This window comes from Chiloscyllium plagiosum, chromosome 22 (assembly GCF_004010195.1).
Source record: "Chiloscyllium plagiosum isolate BGI_BamShark_2017 chromosome 22, ASM401019v2, whole genome shotgun sequence".
In the NCBI taxonomy this organism is placed as follows: Eukaryota; Metazoa; Chordata; class Chondrichthyes; order Orectolobiformes; family Hemiscylliidae; genus Chiloscyllium; species Chiloscyllium plagiosum.
This window is the reverse complement of record NC_057731.1, coordinates 25,479,978-25,496,710: the sequence shown is the minus strand read 5'-3', so window position 1 is coordinate 25,496,710 and position 16,733 is coordinate 25,479,978. Positions and strand designations below refer to the sequence as shown.

At 36.7% G+C, this 16,733-nt stretch overlaps 1 protein-coding gene across 1 annotated transcript; it reads right to left on the bottom strand.

The window, feature by feature from the left end:
• Nucleotides 1-1,200: 1,200 nt before the first annotated feature.
• On the bottom strand, nt 1,201-8,760 carry LOC122560960 (clarin-3). Its single transcript, XM_043712202.1, has 3 exons — nt 8,369-8,760; nt 3,949-4,131; nt 1,201-2,119 (listed from the first exon to the last, which is right to left on the bottom strand). The coding sequence occupies exons 1-3, from the start codon at nt 8,598-8,600 to the stop codon at nt 1,842-1,844; spliced, it is 693 nt and encodes a 230-aa protein (XP_043568137.1). The 5' UTR covers nt 8,601-8,760; the 3' UTR covers nt 1,201-1,841.
• Nucleotides 8,761-16,733: the final 7,973 nt, after the last annotated feature.

Sequence of the window (16,733 nt, the reverse complement as noted above, 5' to 3'; positions counted from 1 at the left end):
AAAATGTATTTGGATATTCAGTAGTCTGTCCACCTTACATACAGAATGATGATTATGCAGCTTTGATTTGTTGTTGTCACATCGAATTATTCATGGCATTGGAAATCTGAGTTTCCTGTGTTTTTGCTCTTGCATAATGCAGAGAAAAGGGAATAGATCTGTTAGGTCAGGTTTCTGTCCCATTGTTCTTCAATTGCACTTATTAAATTGGCTAGATGTTATGCAATTTGAAGTAGATGAGAATGTAGAGTTAGAAAAGTAAACACATCAGCCATGATCTTATTTAAGGTTGCAGCAGGTGTGAGGGACCAAATGGTCTATTGCTGCTCCTAATTCCTCCATTCATAGGTCATATATCCCATGGTATTACAAGAGATGGACAAAGTGTTTGAGACTCAGGTGAGCACTCCGATGTCAATAATGAAGGAGTGATGAGAATAGCCTTGCCTTTGCAGGAATTGTGATGGCAAAACTATCGAGTGTTAACTGTCATTCCACCACTGAAGTTAGCACCAACTCTGAGAGTCTTCACGTGCAGAATTATGAGGGAATCTATCAATTGCTGTCAGAGATTCAATACTCTACAATCATTTAGAAATCATCAAGTTGGGGAGAATAGTCTTCCTTCACTGGGAACACAATGAAATTGTACTAATCATAAATATAGATAAGTTCAGACAAAAGGAACATAGGAACAAGAGCAGACCTTTCAGCCCTTCCAGTCTGATCCACCATTCAGTGAGATCACGGCTGATCTGTGGCCTAAATCCATATATCTGCCTTTGGTCCATATCGAAAAAAAATCTCAGATTTAACCTAACATCTAGCATTAACTTTTATTTGTGGAAGAGAATTGCAAACAACTACCACTCTTTGTGTGTAGAAGTGCTTCCTAACATCTCTCCTGTATGGTCTGGCACTGATTTTTTGACAATGTCCCTAGTTTGAGAATCCCTAACCAGTAGAAATAATTTGTATTTATCTATCTGTCTTTTCCTGTTAACATAAAGTCATAGAGTAATAGAGATGTACAGCACAGAAACAGACCCTTCAGTCCAACTCATCCATGCCAACCAGATATCCCAACCCAATCTAGTCCCACCTGCCAGCACCCAGCCCATATCCTTCCAAACCCTTTCTATTCATATACCCATCCAGATGCTTTTTAAAAGTTGAAATTGTACTAGCCTCCACCACGTTCTCTGGCAGCTCATTCCATACACGTACCACCCTCTGCATGAACAAGTTGCCCCTTAGGTCATCTAATCACCCCTTAACCTTTTCAAATTCAAGAGAAAATAGGCCTAATTTGTATCATCGCTCTTCATAACTTAAATCCTAAAGTCTGGATATCATTCTTATAAACTTACGCTGTACTCTCTCTGAGACCAATATATCCTTCCTAAGACCCATTCTAGTGGGAAAGATAATCATATAAGTATACAAATTAATACAAAGTTTAGGTCAATTCAACCATCACATATCCTGATGTTAAGATCAGTACACTTTATAATCATTGTCTCAACTTCAAAAAATTGAAAATTATTCCCAAGCAGTACTTTTCTCTTTTATAATTTCTGGTGTTTTTGCAAAATTATTAATTCCATTTTGGATCTCTTTGTCAAATGTTGGTGGCAGATAGGAACACAAATTATGCTTTGTTTAGAGAATATGTTGAAGTAAAGGAATGATAATTCTGACATTATCTCTGCAAATCGCATTTATCATAATCGCATCATCAGTGTAAAGTTTACCAGATTATCTGGCACATACTCTGTAATGTATTTGTTTATCATTTTTTTTCTTTCATCAATCATTTAATACTCAGTTATAATCTGGAATTAATACATCAAAACATCCTTCGGGGCGATTTCCATCGGTCTTTTCTGTTCTCTTTCTCTTGTATAATTTGCATGTTGATATGCATAGACAATTCCAATTGTAGTGACATTAAGAGCCAAAGACAGCAAGATAAGCCAAAATGAATAATCATAATTATCAACCTTAAGCCTGAATGTGGCCAGGCCTTCTTGAATTGAATTGCTTATCAATACTGTGGATAAATTGTTCACTGATGTATTCACTGCAAATAGAACCATTGCCAGAAATGTTGAAACACCTGAAAGAAATATGTTTATTGTATTATTTAATATGTAAAGAATTATCAATACTAGAAGTCATTTAATCTTTTATGCATTTTCTGAATAATAGCTCATCTTTTAACAATGTTGAGAATGAAAATCACAAATTTTAATTGGTTCCACCAAACTTCAAAAGAAAAAAAAAAGTTTGCTCTATTTACATGCATTCTTTCTCTTTCTATTTGTTACAGTTAGGTTTTCTAAGCTGACTTAGCCAGTGACTGAAAAATGTAAATCAAATTTTCCAAATCCTAATTAAAAAGGAAGATCATTGACTACAGTAAACAAATGAAACAAACTTATTTTAAACAGTTTCATGGGAGGTAGATTCAGAACAGAATCTAAACAGTTCTCCACAGAGAGAGGTGAAGGAACAGGAAACGCATCTTGGTGGTTAGTTAAGAGAATTATTGATCAAATGTTTGAAATGAGTCACTTGATTGTGTTGGCTTCTGGTAGAAACTTGGTCAAAACACATCAGGAGGTAATTAAAGTATTTTCAAAATTGAGGTTTAAGAAGAAAACAAATATTTATTTCAAAATAGCATTGCAATCAACAGCAGTAACATGCTTGCTTTTCTATACAAGTATTCATTTTAGATTAGAGGATTTTATTGAAACTTTATTATTTGATCATCCAGACTTCTCTTCAATTTTAAATTACAGCACAAAAGAAACATCAATATAAATGAAAATTTGTTAGGTAATCTTTTCCGTAATACTTGTGCGTGGGTGGATTAGATTACTTGTAAACAGTGACACCATTTAGATTGAAAGTCAAACCAGTAGATTACTGGTGGCACTTTAAGTTTGAATCAAATGATCATCACTTTAATAAATCCTATTCTCGAGACTTGAGCACAAAATCTAGACTGACACTTCTAAGGGAATGTTGCATTGTCAGAGGTATTGTTTTTCAAACATAATGTTAAACAAGATGCTTAGGTTGATATGACAGGTATTGTTCAAAAAAGAGCAAAGGAATTTTACCATTTTCCTGATGAACATTTATCTCAAAGCAATACAATTAATAAAACCATTTAATTTGTCATTTATCCCACTGCAAATTAGCTGTTTCATTTCTGAACTGAAAACAGAAAATGCTGGAAATCACAGCAGGTCAGGCAGCATCCATGGAGTAAGAGCAAGCTAACGTTTCCAGTCCAGATGACTCTTCATCAGACTTGGCCAGCTCTGACAAAGAGTCATTGAGACTCGAAATATTAGCTCCAAGGATGCTGCCTGACCCACTGTGATTTCCAGCATTTTTAGTTTTTAGTATAGATTCCAGTATCTTCAGTAATTTGTTCATACAAACTTTTTAATCTCCCTGTGTCACAAGGGACTGCATTTCAAAAATAGAGGACATTTCAGTAGGACATTCTTGACGGAGTAGACAATGCAGTGTGAATCTAAGTTACTTCTTCCTTGATCCTTATAAAACTATTTCATTAAAAATATGTGCTTTAACAATATAAACTTTTTAGCAACCAGTCAAACTTCTGCTTTTCAGAAGTGTTTTAAGAGAAGCTTTCCTAGATGTTTACCTATCAATAAAAAGTATTCCATTAATTTGTACTCAAAGAAGACAAAAAACCTTGCTGTGTTAAGCCATCCACATGTCCATACTGATTCATTACACTCTTCAACAGAAGACAAAGTAACAAAATATTTGACTGTGTAACCAACATGCAAAAGTAAACATTAAATACTGGAGTTTATTTGAGCTTATTTGAAATAGCAAGCCAACAATTCAATTTTTTTTTCAAAAAATCATTCAAGTACCAGTTGATTCATTCATACTTACAACTTATGGAGCTACAGGTGTAAACTCCGACTGGCCCACAGATGTTCTCATATGGATTACTGATGCTATTATACAGGGTGACTATGGCACTTAGCAGTGTAAACAACATCCCAAGCACAATGAACAGGATAACTAGGATGTGGATTACTCTTGCAGTGTTTGCATTTTTAAAACATTCCAAAACTGAAAGAAAAGGCACACAACAATAGGCAGATGTTATGTTTAATATCTTGCAAAACAAAACTCATGAAAACAATTATTCATTATCTGCAATATTTGAAAAATTCTACACAATTACATTTTACCTGAAGGTGCGGAACAAGTGAAATTTATAATGTTTAATGGCTAATCATCCTCCCTTGAACTATGAAATATGATGTAACTGCTATTTTGAGATGACTATTATTTTGTTAATTAGCTTATTTGGTCTGCTATTGATTAGCTATTATTTAAAACAATTGAAACAATCTTGTGAGGTATATTCCTGCTCTGTGATTAAGTGCTGAATTAGCCGATTATAACTGACGTTGGTTTGGTGCACCAGCTCCACTCTTCACTGGTAATAACAGAATTTAAATTTGAGTCAAGTGATGGCATGGCTAGTTACAGAGGAACCTCGATTATCTGGCATTTGATTAACTGAATTTCGGATTATCCAAATAAGATCACAAGGTCCCAATGTTTGACTAGCAATGTTATCCAGCATTCAATTATCTGACATTTGCTTAACTGAATGAAATACTCCCCACCTCTCTCCTTCGGATAATTAAGGTTCCTTTGTGTATGGGGTTTAGACTATATCTGGCTTAATATTAGAAACAATTCAGCTACGTTTGTCAACAAATAATAACAATACTTACTTAAACAATCATGCGAAGGTAATTGACTAAAACAGACTCAGACTGTGCATAGATGGGCATGGTTTATATTCTAACATTGCAGACTGAATAAAGAAACAAGATACCTCTTATCCCTTTGAGCCTGATCCGCCATTCAATAAGATCATGGCTCTTCTCATTTTAACCTCAACTCTGCTTTTTTTTAAAATTAAAGATTCTGCATTCACCGTCTTTTAAGGAAAGGAATTCCAAAGACTCTCAACCCTCTAAGAGAAAAAAACAAATGTTTCCTCATCTTTGTTTTATATGGGTGGCTCCTTATTTTTAAATTATGATCCCAAGTTCGAGATTCTCCCACAAGAGGAAACATCTTTCTAGTATCTACCTGATCAAGCCGCTGTTCTATGTTGCAATTAAATCACCTCTGACTGTTATAAATCCTGAGGTTATGGGCCTTGCGTGTCTAACCTACTCTCATAAGGCAAACGCTCATTCTAGGTATTAGCCCAGTAAACCTTTTCAAAACTGCTTCCAACGCAATAACATCCTTCTGCAAATGCGGTGATCAGTACTGTACACTGTATTCCAGTCTCACCAATGTCCTATATTACTAAAGCATAACCTCCCTACTCTTACATTCAATTCCCCTCACAACAAACCATCACATTCTATTAACTTTCCTGAATATTTGCAGTACCTGCATAACTAACTTTCAGTAATGCATGAACTAGAACATCGCGATCTCTCCACACCTCAGAGCTCTGCAACCTCTCACTAATTAAGTAATTTATTTTTATTTTATTATTTTTGCCAAAATGGACAATTTCGTGCTTTCCTAAACTGTATTCTATTTGCCAGACTTTTGTCAACTCACTTAACTTATCCATAATTCTTTGTGGCTCCTCCTGTCTTCTTCCCAATTCATTTGCCTACGTATTCTTGTGCCATTAAATATTTAGCTAGCATACCTTCCAGTCCTTCATCCATATCATTGATATTAAATTACCTAACTTAAGCCAAATATGGTTACAAAATAAAAGCTCTATCACCCCATAGGAGATAAGAAATAGCTAATGCAATCAAAAGGTTCCACAGATTTCTCAGATATCTTATCCCCTCCAGACATTACAAAATCTCAATAAAAATGCAAAATGGATCACAATTCTTCACTATCAATGACACAATCTTGAAATTCCCTCTAAGGCTGCTCCACAATAGACTGCTTCAAACTCTAGTGATTCACCTTCCTTTCCTGGGGTTGTAGTCCCTTGGATTCTTGGAAACTGCATTTCAGCACTTACTCACAAGTGCCATTTCACCATTCACTTAAGCTCCATTAGTTAGATCTGCCCCTGGAGTTTTCCTCATCTCTCATACCAATCGGTTTCACAAAGCAAATACTACTTATTGTAAGCCTTCAAATTCCCCTCATTGTTTCACTGAACTACCAACTTCTTTCAATCTCTTCACAGCTCCTACGACTTCCCTAAGCGTTCATCACACAGATGTATGCAACTGTACTAAGACTCCCCTGGGCATCAGCTACACTGAACCCTTATAGATCAGTTGTCTTTTTTTACACAGCTAACAGCAATCCTGTCTAGTATGGAATCTGCTTCTCTCTCTCTCTCTCTGCACACATGTACTGACTTCCAGTTTCACTGCCTGTCATCTTTAAATGCCTCCTTAGTGACCCCAAGAATGTACTCAAGTAACATATTGAAACATTTGCAACAAGCCCTGCATCTATTGCTAGACAGAATTGGATGCAATTAATATTTTGGAACAGTCAAGTGTAATAAACCCTTAGAACTCAGTTTTTTAACTGTAAATATTTTCACAGAGTGCTAGTTTATAGCACAAATTGCATGCAACAAAAAGCAAAAATTCATCTCACTGGACCAAGCTATTGGAAATATATTTTGCTGTTTGTAACCAAGTTATAAAACAAAGGATTTGATGACTAAAATAAAAAAGTAATCTTATATCTACCTCAATTTATTTAGTTGCTGGAATGTGTTTTTTTATGATTAGTCTAATAGGTCATTAAAATGATTTTTTTTAAAATCAAAAGCAATCTGCAACACGTTTTGTATATTTTCATTTCTATGAAATCATAGATCTGGGATCCAATTGATTAAATCCATAATTCTAAAGTACATTTTTATTAAATTTAATTTTATTTCATATTTAATGGAGGGATAACATCGATGCTTTTTCAAGAAGCATTAAATTATCAATCACACATTGAAGAAAATAGGGTGAAAAAGACTTATACTGTCACTAAGAGACAAAATGGTTACTGTGTTTCGAAATATTATAAGATGGAGAACGTTTAAAAGAGATATACAATTTTGTTGCCAAGATGGAAGGTTTGAGTTATAAAGAAAGGCTGGGAATTTTTTCACTAGAACACATGAAGTTGAGGGTGATCATGTAAAAGCTTATAAAATACTGAGGGGTATAGGTAGAGTTAATGGTAGTTGTCTTTTCCCTAAAGGGCTTATTTTTAAAGTGCGAGGAGAGAGGTATTTTTTAAAAATGACAGGCAATTTTTTTACACAGTGGGTCGTTCACATTTGGAATGAGGAAGTGGTGGATGTGGGTGCAATTACAATGCTTAAAAGTTATTTGGATAAGTACATGAAATGGAAAGGTTTGGAGGGATATGAGCCAGGAGCAGGCAGGTAGACTAGTTTAGTTTGGGATTATATTCAATCTGTTTGGAATGAAGAGTCTGTTTCCATATTGTGTGACTGTATGACTCCATGCAAATCTAATATACTTTGTGAATTTGCCTTATAATAATGTAATACTCCAGGGCAAAACCTGTCCCACTTTCCTACAGTCAGTTGTAGTGGTCTCCTAGTGGATCTGGCACCATCCATTTTCAAGTCAGCGGTCTCCTGACTGGAATGCCCCAGCCTGTTTCAGTAGCAGCAGAGATATCTGGGGCACCAGATGGTCCTGATGAGTGATAGAAATGGGATGGCCAGCAGGAAGACAGAACTTAAGACAGGACTTCAACTCCTTTTTCAACATTTCCATGTAGGTAAGGCATGGCCAGGGAGAGGAATCACAGTTAATGTGGAAAGACAACATTAGGCCTCATCACCTCACTTTCCTGCCACGTAATGATAGTTGTTGAAAATGTAGCACAATATCTGTCTATAAATACACATAATACCGGCAAGACAGAGAAAGTGTCAATATAAACAAAAAATGTATCTTATTATTTTATATAATCATATAACCAATAAATAAAATGGACAGATAGAGAAAAATATATGTGGCTCACAGTAGACTAAATTTAACAATTTCAAAATGGTCTGGATCATGTCTCTACAGATTTGTAACATACTTCTTTCAGAAGAATAAATATTTGGAGAAAAATAAATTGCAGTTCATGGGGAAAGAACTGAGCTACAATGGGGTAGCTTTTTCAAAGAGGTCCAGCCATGATGGGCTAATAGATTAATTTTGTGTTGTACCATTCCATAATCCATTCTCTCACAGAACTTGAATGTTCAAGTTATCTTCTAAATGTCAGTACTTCACTGTATTTAAAAAAAAGCAATTACCTTTTATAGTGCCATCAGGTATGAAAATTGGACAACCAGATTTTTCACGTAGTCCATTAAACAATCCATACTTAAGGTTCATTTCTCCGACTGCATCACCACTTTTATTCTCGCAGGTTACTGCAGTGTCAACCCATGAATCCGTTGCTAATATTGCAGATATTAACATGCAAGTCCCCAGACTGACAGAAAATCCTCCCAGAAACATTAACTTCTTCCTCAGAGATGGCATTTTCTCACACTATTATGGCCTAAGTTATACACAAAATAATTTCAAACCAAAATATATTTAAATTTTAATGTCTTCTATCGCAAGGTTTAGCAAAACAAAAACCACCTCCGTTTGTACTGTCTGACTAGGCAGTTGCTTGCCTTGTGAATAGTACACCTATCCGGATATGGCGAAAAAGATGGACCTTGTATCGAGAGTGGCAGCAATAAAGTGCCATAATTATTGAACCTTGCCCAGGAGCAATTGGTTGCCATAGTTTTGTTTATTATAAGTGAAATACAGAAGAGAAACACTTTCATATGATGCATGCTTTTTTAATCGAAACTGCTGATGGACTAAAAACAATCATTTAGATTTTGCATTCTTCCCTGTTCAGATACAATTTAAGGTTAATCAAAGTAACCTCACTAAAAATTACAACAGCAAGCATATATTTCTATGAAATAACTGTAAGTCACTATTTGAAAGGGGAAATACTAATCCACTGTAACAAAATCTCCAACAATTCAAAGAATCTTAAATCAAATCATAACGATGGACTCCAGTCATCCACCTTCTCGCTTCCCAGCTGTTCACCTTCGGGGTTCAGGTAGGCACTCGGTGCTTCCTTTCCAGGGATACCTGGGCACAGGCATCACCAGAAACAAAAGCAGGATGTCAGGTTGAATGACCCACTCAATCTTCGGCTGCCTGGATCTGTTGATGGCAACCTTGGCCAGGCCAAAGAGCACTACCATGGGTAGCATGGTGGCTCAGTGGTTAGCACTGCTGCCTCACAGCGTCAGGACCTGGGTTCGATTCCAGCCTCAGGCAACTGTCTATCTGTAGTCTTCACATTCTCTCTGTGTCTGTGTGGGTTTCCTCCAGATGCTCTGGTGTCCTCCCACAATCTAAAGGTGTGCATGTTAGGTGGATTGCTATGTTAACTGCCCATAGTTTCCTGGGATTTGCAAGCCAGATGGATTAGCCATGGAAATGTAGGGTTACAGGGATGGGAGGGGTGTTGATCTGTATGGAATACTCTTCAGAGAGTCAGTGTGCACTCAATGAGCTGAATGGCCTGCTTCCACGTTATAAGGATCCTATGATTTTCCCAGTGTGTCTGAACAAAATATGTTGGGGGCTAAACTAGATTGTCAATGAAATTGGTCACTGGTTTTGAGTGCATGGTTACCCCTATCACACTCAATCTCAGCAACTGTTATTGCCTGCACAATTCCACATATACAGCATATCCAACAGTGAATGTATTGCAAGGTGGCTGCACACCTTAACAGGGGTTGAGGTTCATATGAGGCTAATGCCATTTAAAGCTAAACTGTGCCTCTTACATCGGATAAAAACAAAATATTGCAGATACTGGAAATCTGAAACAAACACAGAAAATGCCAATGAAACTCAACAGGCCTAGCAGCATATGAAGAAAGATTAATGTTTTGAGTCCAAAATGACTCTTCTTCAGAATAAATTTTCTGTGTTTGTTTTGTTTTATTATTGATATGCATTTAGGCTGCAGAAGGAGCTGAAATTGCACATAAAACATTTAAAGACCGGAGTCACTAGCATTATTGCATATCAAGTGTGCACAGGTGATAGGCTTTAGCTGGTTATTTACTTTTGCCTCTATTAATAGACAAAGTCTGAAAATGTGATATTGGGTTCGGAAGTGCACATTTGTAATGTGTAAGTCTGTATGTAAATGATCATAAAGCTAAGTAAAGATTTGCTCAGGTTCTACAAACCAGCTGGTTTAGCTAGTTTAAAACATTGAAGAAGAGGTGTTTGATTTGTGTTGACTGTGAAGTGATCAGAAATGGAATTAATGCTATTTTTAACTTAAACTGACACCCTGAGTTAGAAAGCTATATGTGCTGCAAGGCTAAATTGTGAGATCTTAATTTATTTTAACAAATCTTTAGCATTGCTCTAGTGATTGTTATGGAAACTTAACTGTCTTGTGTACAGCATGTTCATGTGTTATGTGTATTGCTATGGACAAAATTCTAAGCAGAACACAGAATGACACATAAGGGGCAATTGGATGCTGTAATGTGTTGTCTCGCAGTCCTATTAGCTTCATTTAAATACAACCTAGGCTGCAGAGATGAAAGTCTTCTTTCTGTGTTGCATGTAATGAGTGTGCACTGTTGCAGTCATGATCTTATCAAACACCAGAGCGGTTCAGAGAACTAAAAGGCCTACTCTAGCTCCTACATCCTCTGTTCCTTTGAACCAACAATTTGGCTGGACATACTGTTAAATTGGAATGTATAATTGAAAGAATAAAGGAAAGAACTGTAGATGTCAACAATCTGAAACAAAAACAGAAATTGCTAGAGAAATTCAGCATCTGTGAGGAGAAAGCAGAGTTAACATTTCAAACATTTCACACCCAGTGATGAAGTGTCAGGCCCACTGAGTTTCTCCAGAAATTTCTGTTTTTGTATCATTGAAAGCCTTGACAGGATCACATTTCCCAAAGGCACAACTCCTCAACTTATTCATTATCAAAAGACAAGGTTGTTGTATGGTGTTCGATCACTTATTAACACCTTGGACTTTATGTTAAATGTCTGCATCTTAGTACACATGTAATCCTTTGACTACTAACATATCATCATCTTTGCTACTTCTTCAACAAGATGACACATCGAGGGCTCAATCCAAATCTGAAGGCACGCTCTGTATTGAATGTCAGAGAAAGTTGTGGGTCGATGGGTTTATTTGGACCTTCACCTATATGTTTCTGTTTAACGCCTCCTCACTCTCAAGCTTCCTGCGAACAGGATCGTCAGAGGAATGTGCATCACAAAAACATAGGGTATTTAAAATAAATTCTGAACCGCTTGCAATGTTTCAATTTAAAGTAATATAAAACTTAAACAATAAAGGAAAATCAAATAGCAAAAGAATAAACAAGTACAGTCAAGAATGCAAAGTGACCTTAAAACATTAAATAAATGCAATATGTGGGACAATCCTGAATCAGTACTTTTCATTTTAATGAAACAGAAATCTAAGGAACAGGTAGCATCTCCAAAAAAGAAGAGAGATAGCCACTGCATGAGCAGCTTTTTGGGATCCTAAAGTGTTCCTTATCTATCACCTTGGAAAATGATTTGCAAGGCCAATTTTAGCATTTGTTTACAATTTAATGAGGTTCTGATAGCACCAGAGTATTTTGCAATCTCTGTATAATCTAGTCATAATGAACTGGCACAGATAGGTACAAGGCTCCTCCTAGGATTTTTCAAGCTGCTACATCCTTGCAGAGATTTTCAGTTAATGTAGCTAATTGAAAAACTGCCCTTTAAATTATCAGTCACTTTAAGAGATTAAAGAGTTGGTATTGGAAGTTCAACCATACAGAGTAAAGGTTTTATCTTCTTCTAGTTTTCCCTTGGGTATATCAGCTAAATATTTTAGTTAATTGCATCTCTGACAAAAGCTGGAAGCATATGGAAATTTTATAATGGTGGGAATAGCTTTCGTACATTCATTTCATTACGTAACAAATTGTATCATGTCAGGTTTTGAAACCTATTTGAAACTGTACCAACAGATTGCCCTATCCCACTTGTTAACGGCAACAGTGATAGCTTTCAAACTGTTGATAAAACATCTTCAGATACCCCCATTAATATAGTCATCAACAGGACAACTCTTAAAGTGAGATTATTAAATATGGACAATTCACACACCTCTATAAGTTGCATTCAGATAAAAGTAGAACATATTTATGAACTGGTGGTTCCACCAACTATTCTCAAACAGATAAATCCCCAAAGGAAATTGAAAATGAAACTAATCATCAAAAAGAAAAACAAGCAACGAAAGGGATTGGACAGCTGATGGATTAGTACTGCTCTTTTCCACTAGACCCTGAATTCAAATTCCATCTGAATTGTTGGATGGAAGTTCTCTTCCTGTTCTGGTTGTTCGAATACAAATGGCATTCCCAGTGGAACACTTCGTAAAACAAATTTATTACTTGGCACTAATCCTGAGGGACAGGATTTACATGCATTTGGAAAGGCAAGGACTCCAACCTATCACCTTCATCCCGCCTCCATCCACCTATTGCACTTAGTTACCTTCTCCCCAGCCCCAACCCCTCCCATTTATCTCTCCACCCCGGAGACTCTCAACCTAATTTCTGATGAAGGGCTCCTGCCCGAAACGTCGATTTTCCTGCTCCTCGGATGCTGCCTGACTTGCTGTGCTTTTCCAGCACCACTCTAATCTTAACTCTGATTAGGGATAGTCGACCTGGCTTTGTGTGTGGGAAATTGTGTCTCACTAACTTGGTTGAGTTTTTTGAAGAAGTATCAAAGAGGATTAATGAGATCAGAGTGGTGGACATGATCTATATGGACTTCAGTAAGGCTTTCGACAAGGTTCCCCATGGGAGACTGGTTAGTGAGGTTAGATCACATGGACTACAAGGAGACTAGCCACTTGGATACAGAACTGGCTCAAAGGTAGAAGACAAAGGGTGGTGGTGGAGGGTTGTTTTTCACACTGGTGGCCTGTGACCAGAGATATGCCACAAGGATCAGTGCTAGGTCCACTGCTTTTCATCATTTGTATTAAGGATTTTGATGTGAACATAGGAGGAATGGTTAGTAAGTTTGCAGATGACACCAAAATTGGAGGTGTAATGGAAAGCAAAGAAGGTTACCTCATAGTGCAACTGAATCTTGATCAGATGAGTCGATGGGCCGAGGACTAGCAGATGGAGTTTAATTTAGATAAATGTGAGGTGCTGCATTTTGGAAAGGTAAATATGCGCAGGACTTATACATTTAATGATAAGGTCCTGGGGAGTGCTGCTGAACAAAGAGATCTTGGAATGCAAGTTCATAGTTCCTTGAAAGTGGAGTCACAGGTAGATAGGATAATGAAGAAGGTGTTTGGTATGCTTGCTTTTATGGGTCAGTGCATTGAGTGTAGGAATTGGAAGGTCATGTTACAGCTGTACAGCACATTAGTTCCGCCACATTTGGAATACTGCGTGCAATTCTTGTCTTCCTGCTATAGGAAAGATTTTGTGAAACTTAAAAGGGTTCAGAAAAGATTTCCAATGTGTTGCCAGGGTTGCAGGGTTTGTGCTATAGGAGGGTCTGTATTGACTGAGGCTATTTTACCTAGAGCATCAGAGGCTGAGGAATGACCTTATAGAGGTATGTAAAATCATGGACAGAATGAATAGGTCTTTTCCCTGAGGTGGGGGAGTCAAAAACTAGAAGGCATACGTTTAAGGTGAGAGGAGAAAGATTTAAAAGGGACGTAAGGGTCACCTTTTTCTCGCAGGAGGATGGTGCGTGTATAGAACAAGCTGCTAGTGGAAGTGGTGGAGGCTGGTACAATAATGACATTTAAAAGCATCTGGATGGATATATGAATAGGAAGGGTTTAAAGTGATAGGGGCCAAATGCTGCCAAATGGGACAAGATTAATTTAAGATATCTGGTCAGCATGGATGAGTTGGACCAAAGGGTCTGTTTCCATATTTGCAATTCTATCACTCTATGACTCGAAATCGCACAAAATAAGAAATTGATGATTTATAAAGTTCAAACTTGATCTCTTTAATTTTATATTCTTCACCTCCATTTACAAACCCTATTACTCATATGCCGTTTTAGCCAGATTATCAATTGGTCTTGTCACCATAAGAATTTGGACAAAAAAAGCCTCTCTGCTCATCAACACTTTTTTCAGAATTGTGCCATTTATAGTGTACTGTCTTTCCATATTAATTCTTCCATAAAGCACCATTTCACATTTCTCCACAATTAAGTTCATCAGTCATGTTTCTGCCCTGTCCATTTCACCATTTTTATTAGACTGAAGCCCATAACTATTCTAATCACTATTTCAGCAAAATCTGAAAACTTCCTAATACTGCTCCCCATGTAATCTAGATCATCATGATAATTGTATAGAATACTAGATCCAAAACTGATTCTTGACGATTGACTCACAATATCTCCATGTCTGAAATACATTCTTCCAAAAATGCACTCTGCTCCCTATCATGGAGGCCATTTTGCATCCATATCACTAATACCTTTAATTCCATTAGATTCCATCTTCTTAAGAAGCCTCATGCATGACATTTTGTCAAATACCTTTCAAATATCCATATATACATTTTTTTCTGAACTAATTTGACCAGTTTTCTATATTACTTCAGTAAGGAATTCAACAAAATTATTCAAACATGATTTGTGTTTAATAAATCCAGGCTGACTGTCCTTAATTAACCTTTCCAAATGAAAGCTTATTTATTCCTGATAATGGTTTTCCAAGCTTCTCCAACACTGATGTTAGCTTGACTGGCATATAGTTCCCTAGTTCAATCTCCTCTCCTTTCTTTAATTGTGGTATAACATTCACAATCTGCCAGGCATGCAGCAGTAGCTCTGTATCCACTAACATTGAAAAATTGTGATTAATGTGTGATGATGCTGCTCCTTTAACAAGCTTATGATGTCCTTGGTTCTTTTTTCAGGGGGGTCGTAAACACAGAGGTTCCAATATGTCTGTGTTTATCTACTTGAAGAAGCATTTAGGTTTTTTAAAAAACACTTGTACAATGAAAGGGGAGTGGCCAGTTCTCCCAGTTCAGGGTCTGGTTTGTTTTGGCAGTCTGGCTGTTCAGGAGCTGCTGGTCAGTCTAAGCTGGAGAATCCAAAGAAACAGCTACAGTGAAAGGATGTACCATGCTAAATCTCTTAATATCTCTCCTGAAAGAACCTGTATTTGATTTTAACTTTTTTTGCCAAAGGGATGTTTATGGGGATGTTGCAAGTATTTGGACCAGCGTCATTAAGTTGTGATAGAGTTGATTGGGTTTTCAAATAATTGTGTTATTCTAAATATGGTTTTCTTTTGTTTGTGTATCAATAAATTCTGTTTTGTTTAAAACTGAGTGGTTGGGTGAGCTGCATCACTCCTGGAAAATTCACTGGAGACCTGCTTAAAACAACTAGAAAAATTTGGATCTGGGCTTCCTTCTGGAATGCTTCGAGTCTGGTCTAGTCCATAACAAAAATCTTTCTACTCGAAATATACTGGATGTTCACTGAAACACAAAACAGAAATTTCTCTTGTTTTCTACCCTGACTTCCTCTGCGTGAACTGAAAAGGTGACTCTGATCAGTGTCTTCAGAAAATCAATGAAGAAACAATCATCTATGCCTGTGGAACAACACATTGTGAAAATCACTGAGGTAATCTGGCCAGTTTTGTTATTTTCTTTCATTTATCCCTTAACAATGTCTTTTATGTGAAGGGGCTGAAACCAAAAGTTACTGAGTTTAGATCATAGACATTAATTACATTACTTTGTTGTTTAACTTTACTCTGCTATATATTTTAGCTTATAAATGACTAAATCTTTTGTTCAAGCTACAGAACTGGTGTCTAGAATTGATTATCTACAGTCTTTAATTGGTTATTCAAAATGTCTGATTAGGAACCATTGGGGTTTATTTTGTGTGTCTTTGGCTGTTTTAATTATATTGTATTGCAAATGCAGAGGTAGAAAGATTGATTTGGGTTGGCTGTCAGTCTCCATGTCATTGCACAGAAGAATGCCAACTCCAAGAGGTTGCCATAAAAAAACTAGTTAACTGTCTCAGTAACAGTCACGTTGAAAGAGAAGGCTGGTAGATATAGGAATCTACCTATGACTAAAGAAATTAAGGGTTTGGTTAAGAAAAAGAAGGAAGCATATGTCAAGTATAGACAGGATAGATCGAGTGAATCCTTAGAGTATAAAGGAAGTAGGAGTATACTTAAGAGGGAAATCAGGAGGGCAAAAAGGGGACATGAGATAGCTTTGGCAAATAGAATTAAGGAGAATTCAAAGGGTTTTTACAAATATATTAAGGACAAAAGGGTAACTAGGGAGAGAAAAGGGCCCCTCAAAGATCAGCAAGGTGGCCTTTGTGTGGAGACACAGAAAATGGGGGGGATACTAAATTAATATTTTGCATCAGTATTTACTGTGGAAAATGATATGGAAGATATAGACTGTAGGGAAATAGATGGTGACATCTTGCAAAATGTTCAGATTACAGAGGAGGAAGTGCTGGATGTCTTGAAACGGGTAAAGGTGGATAA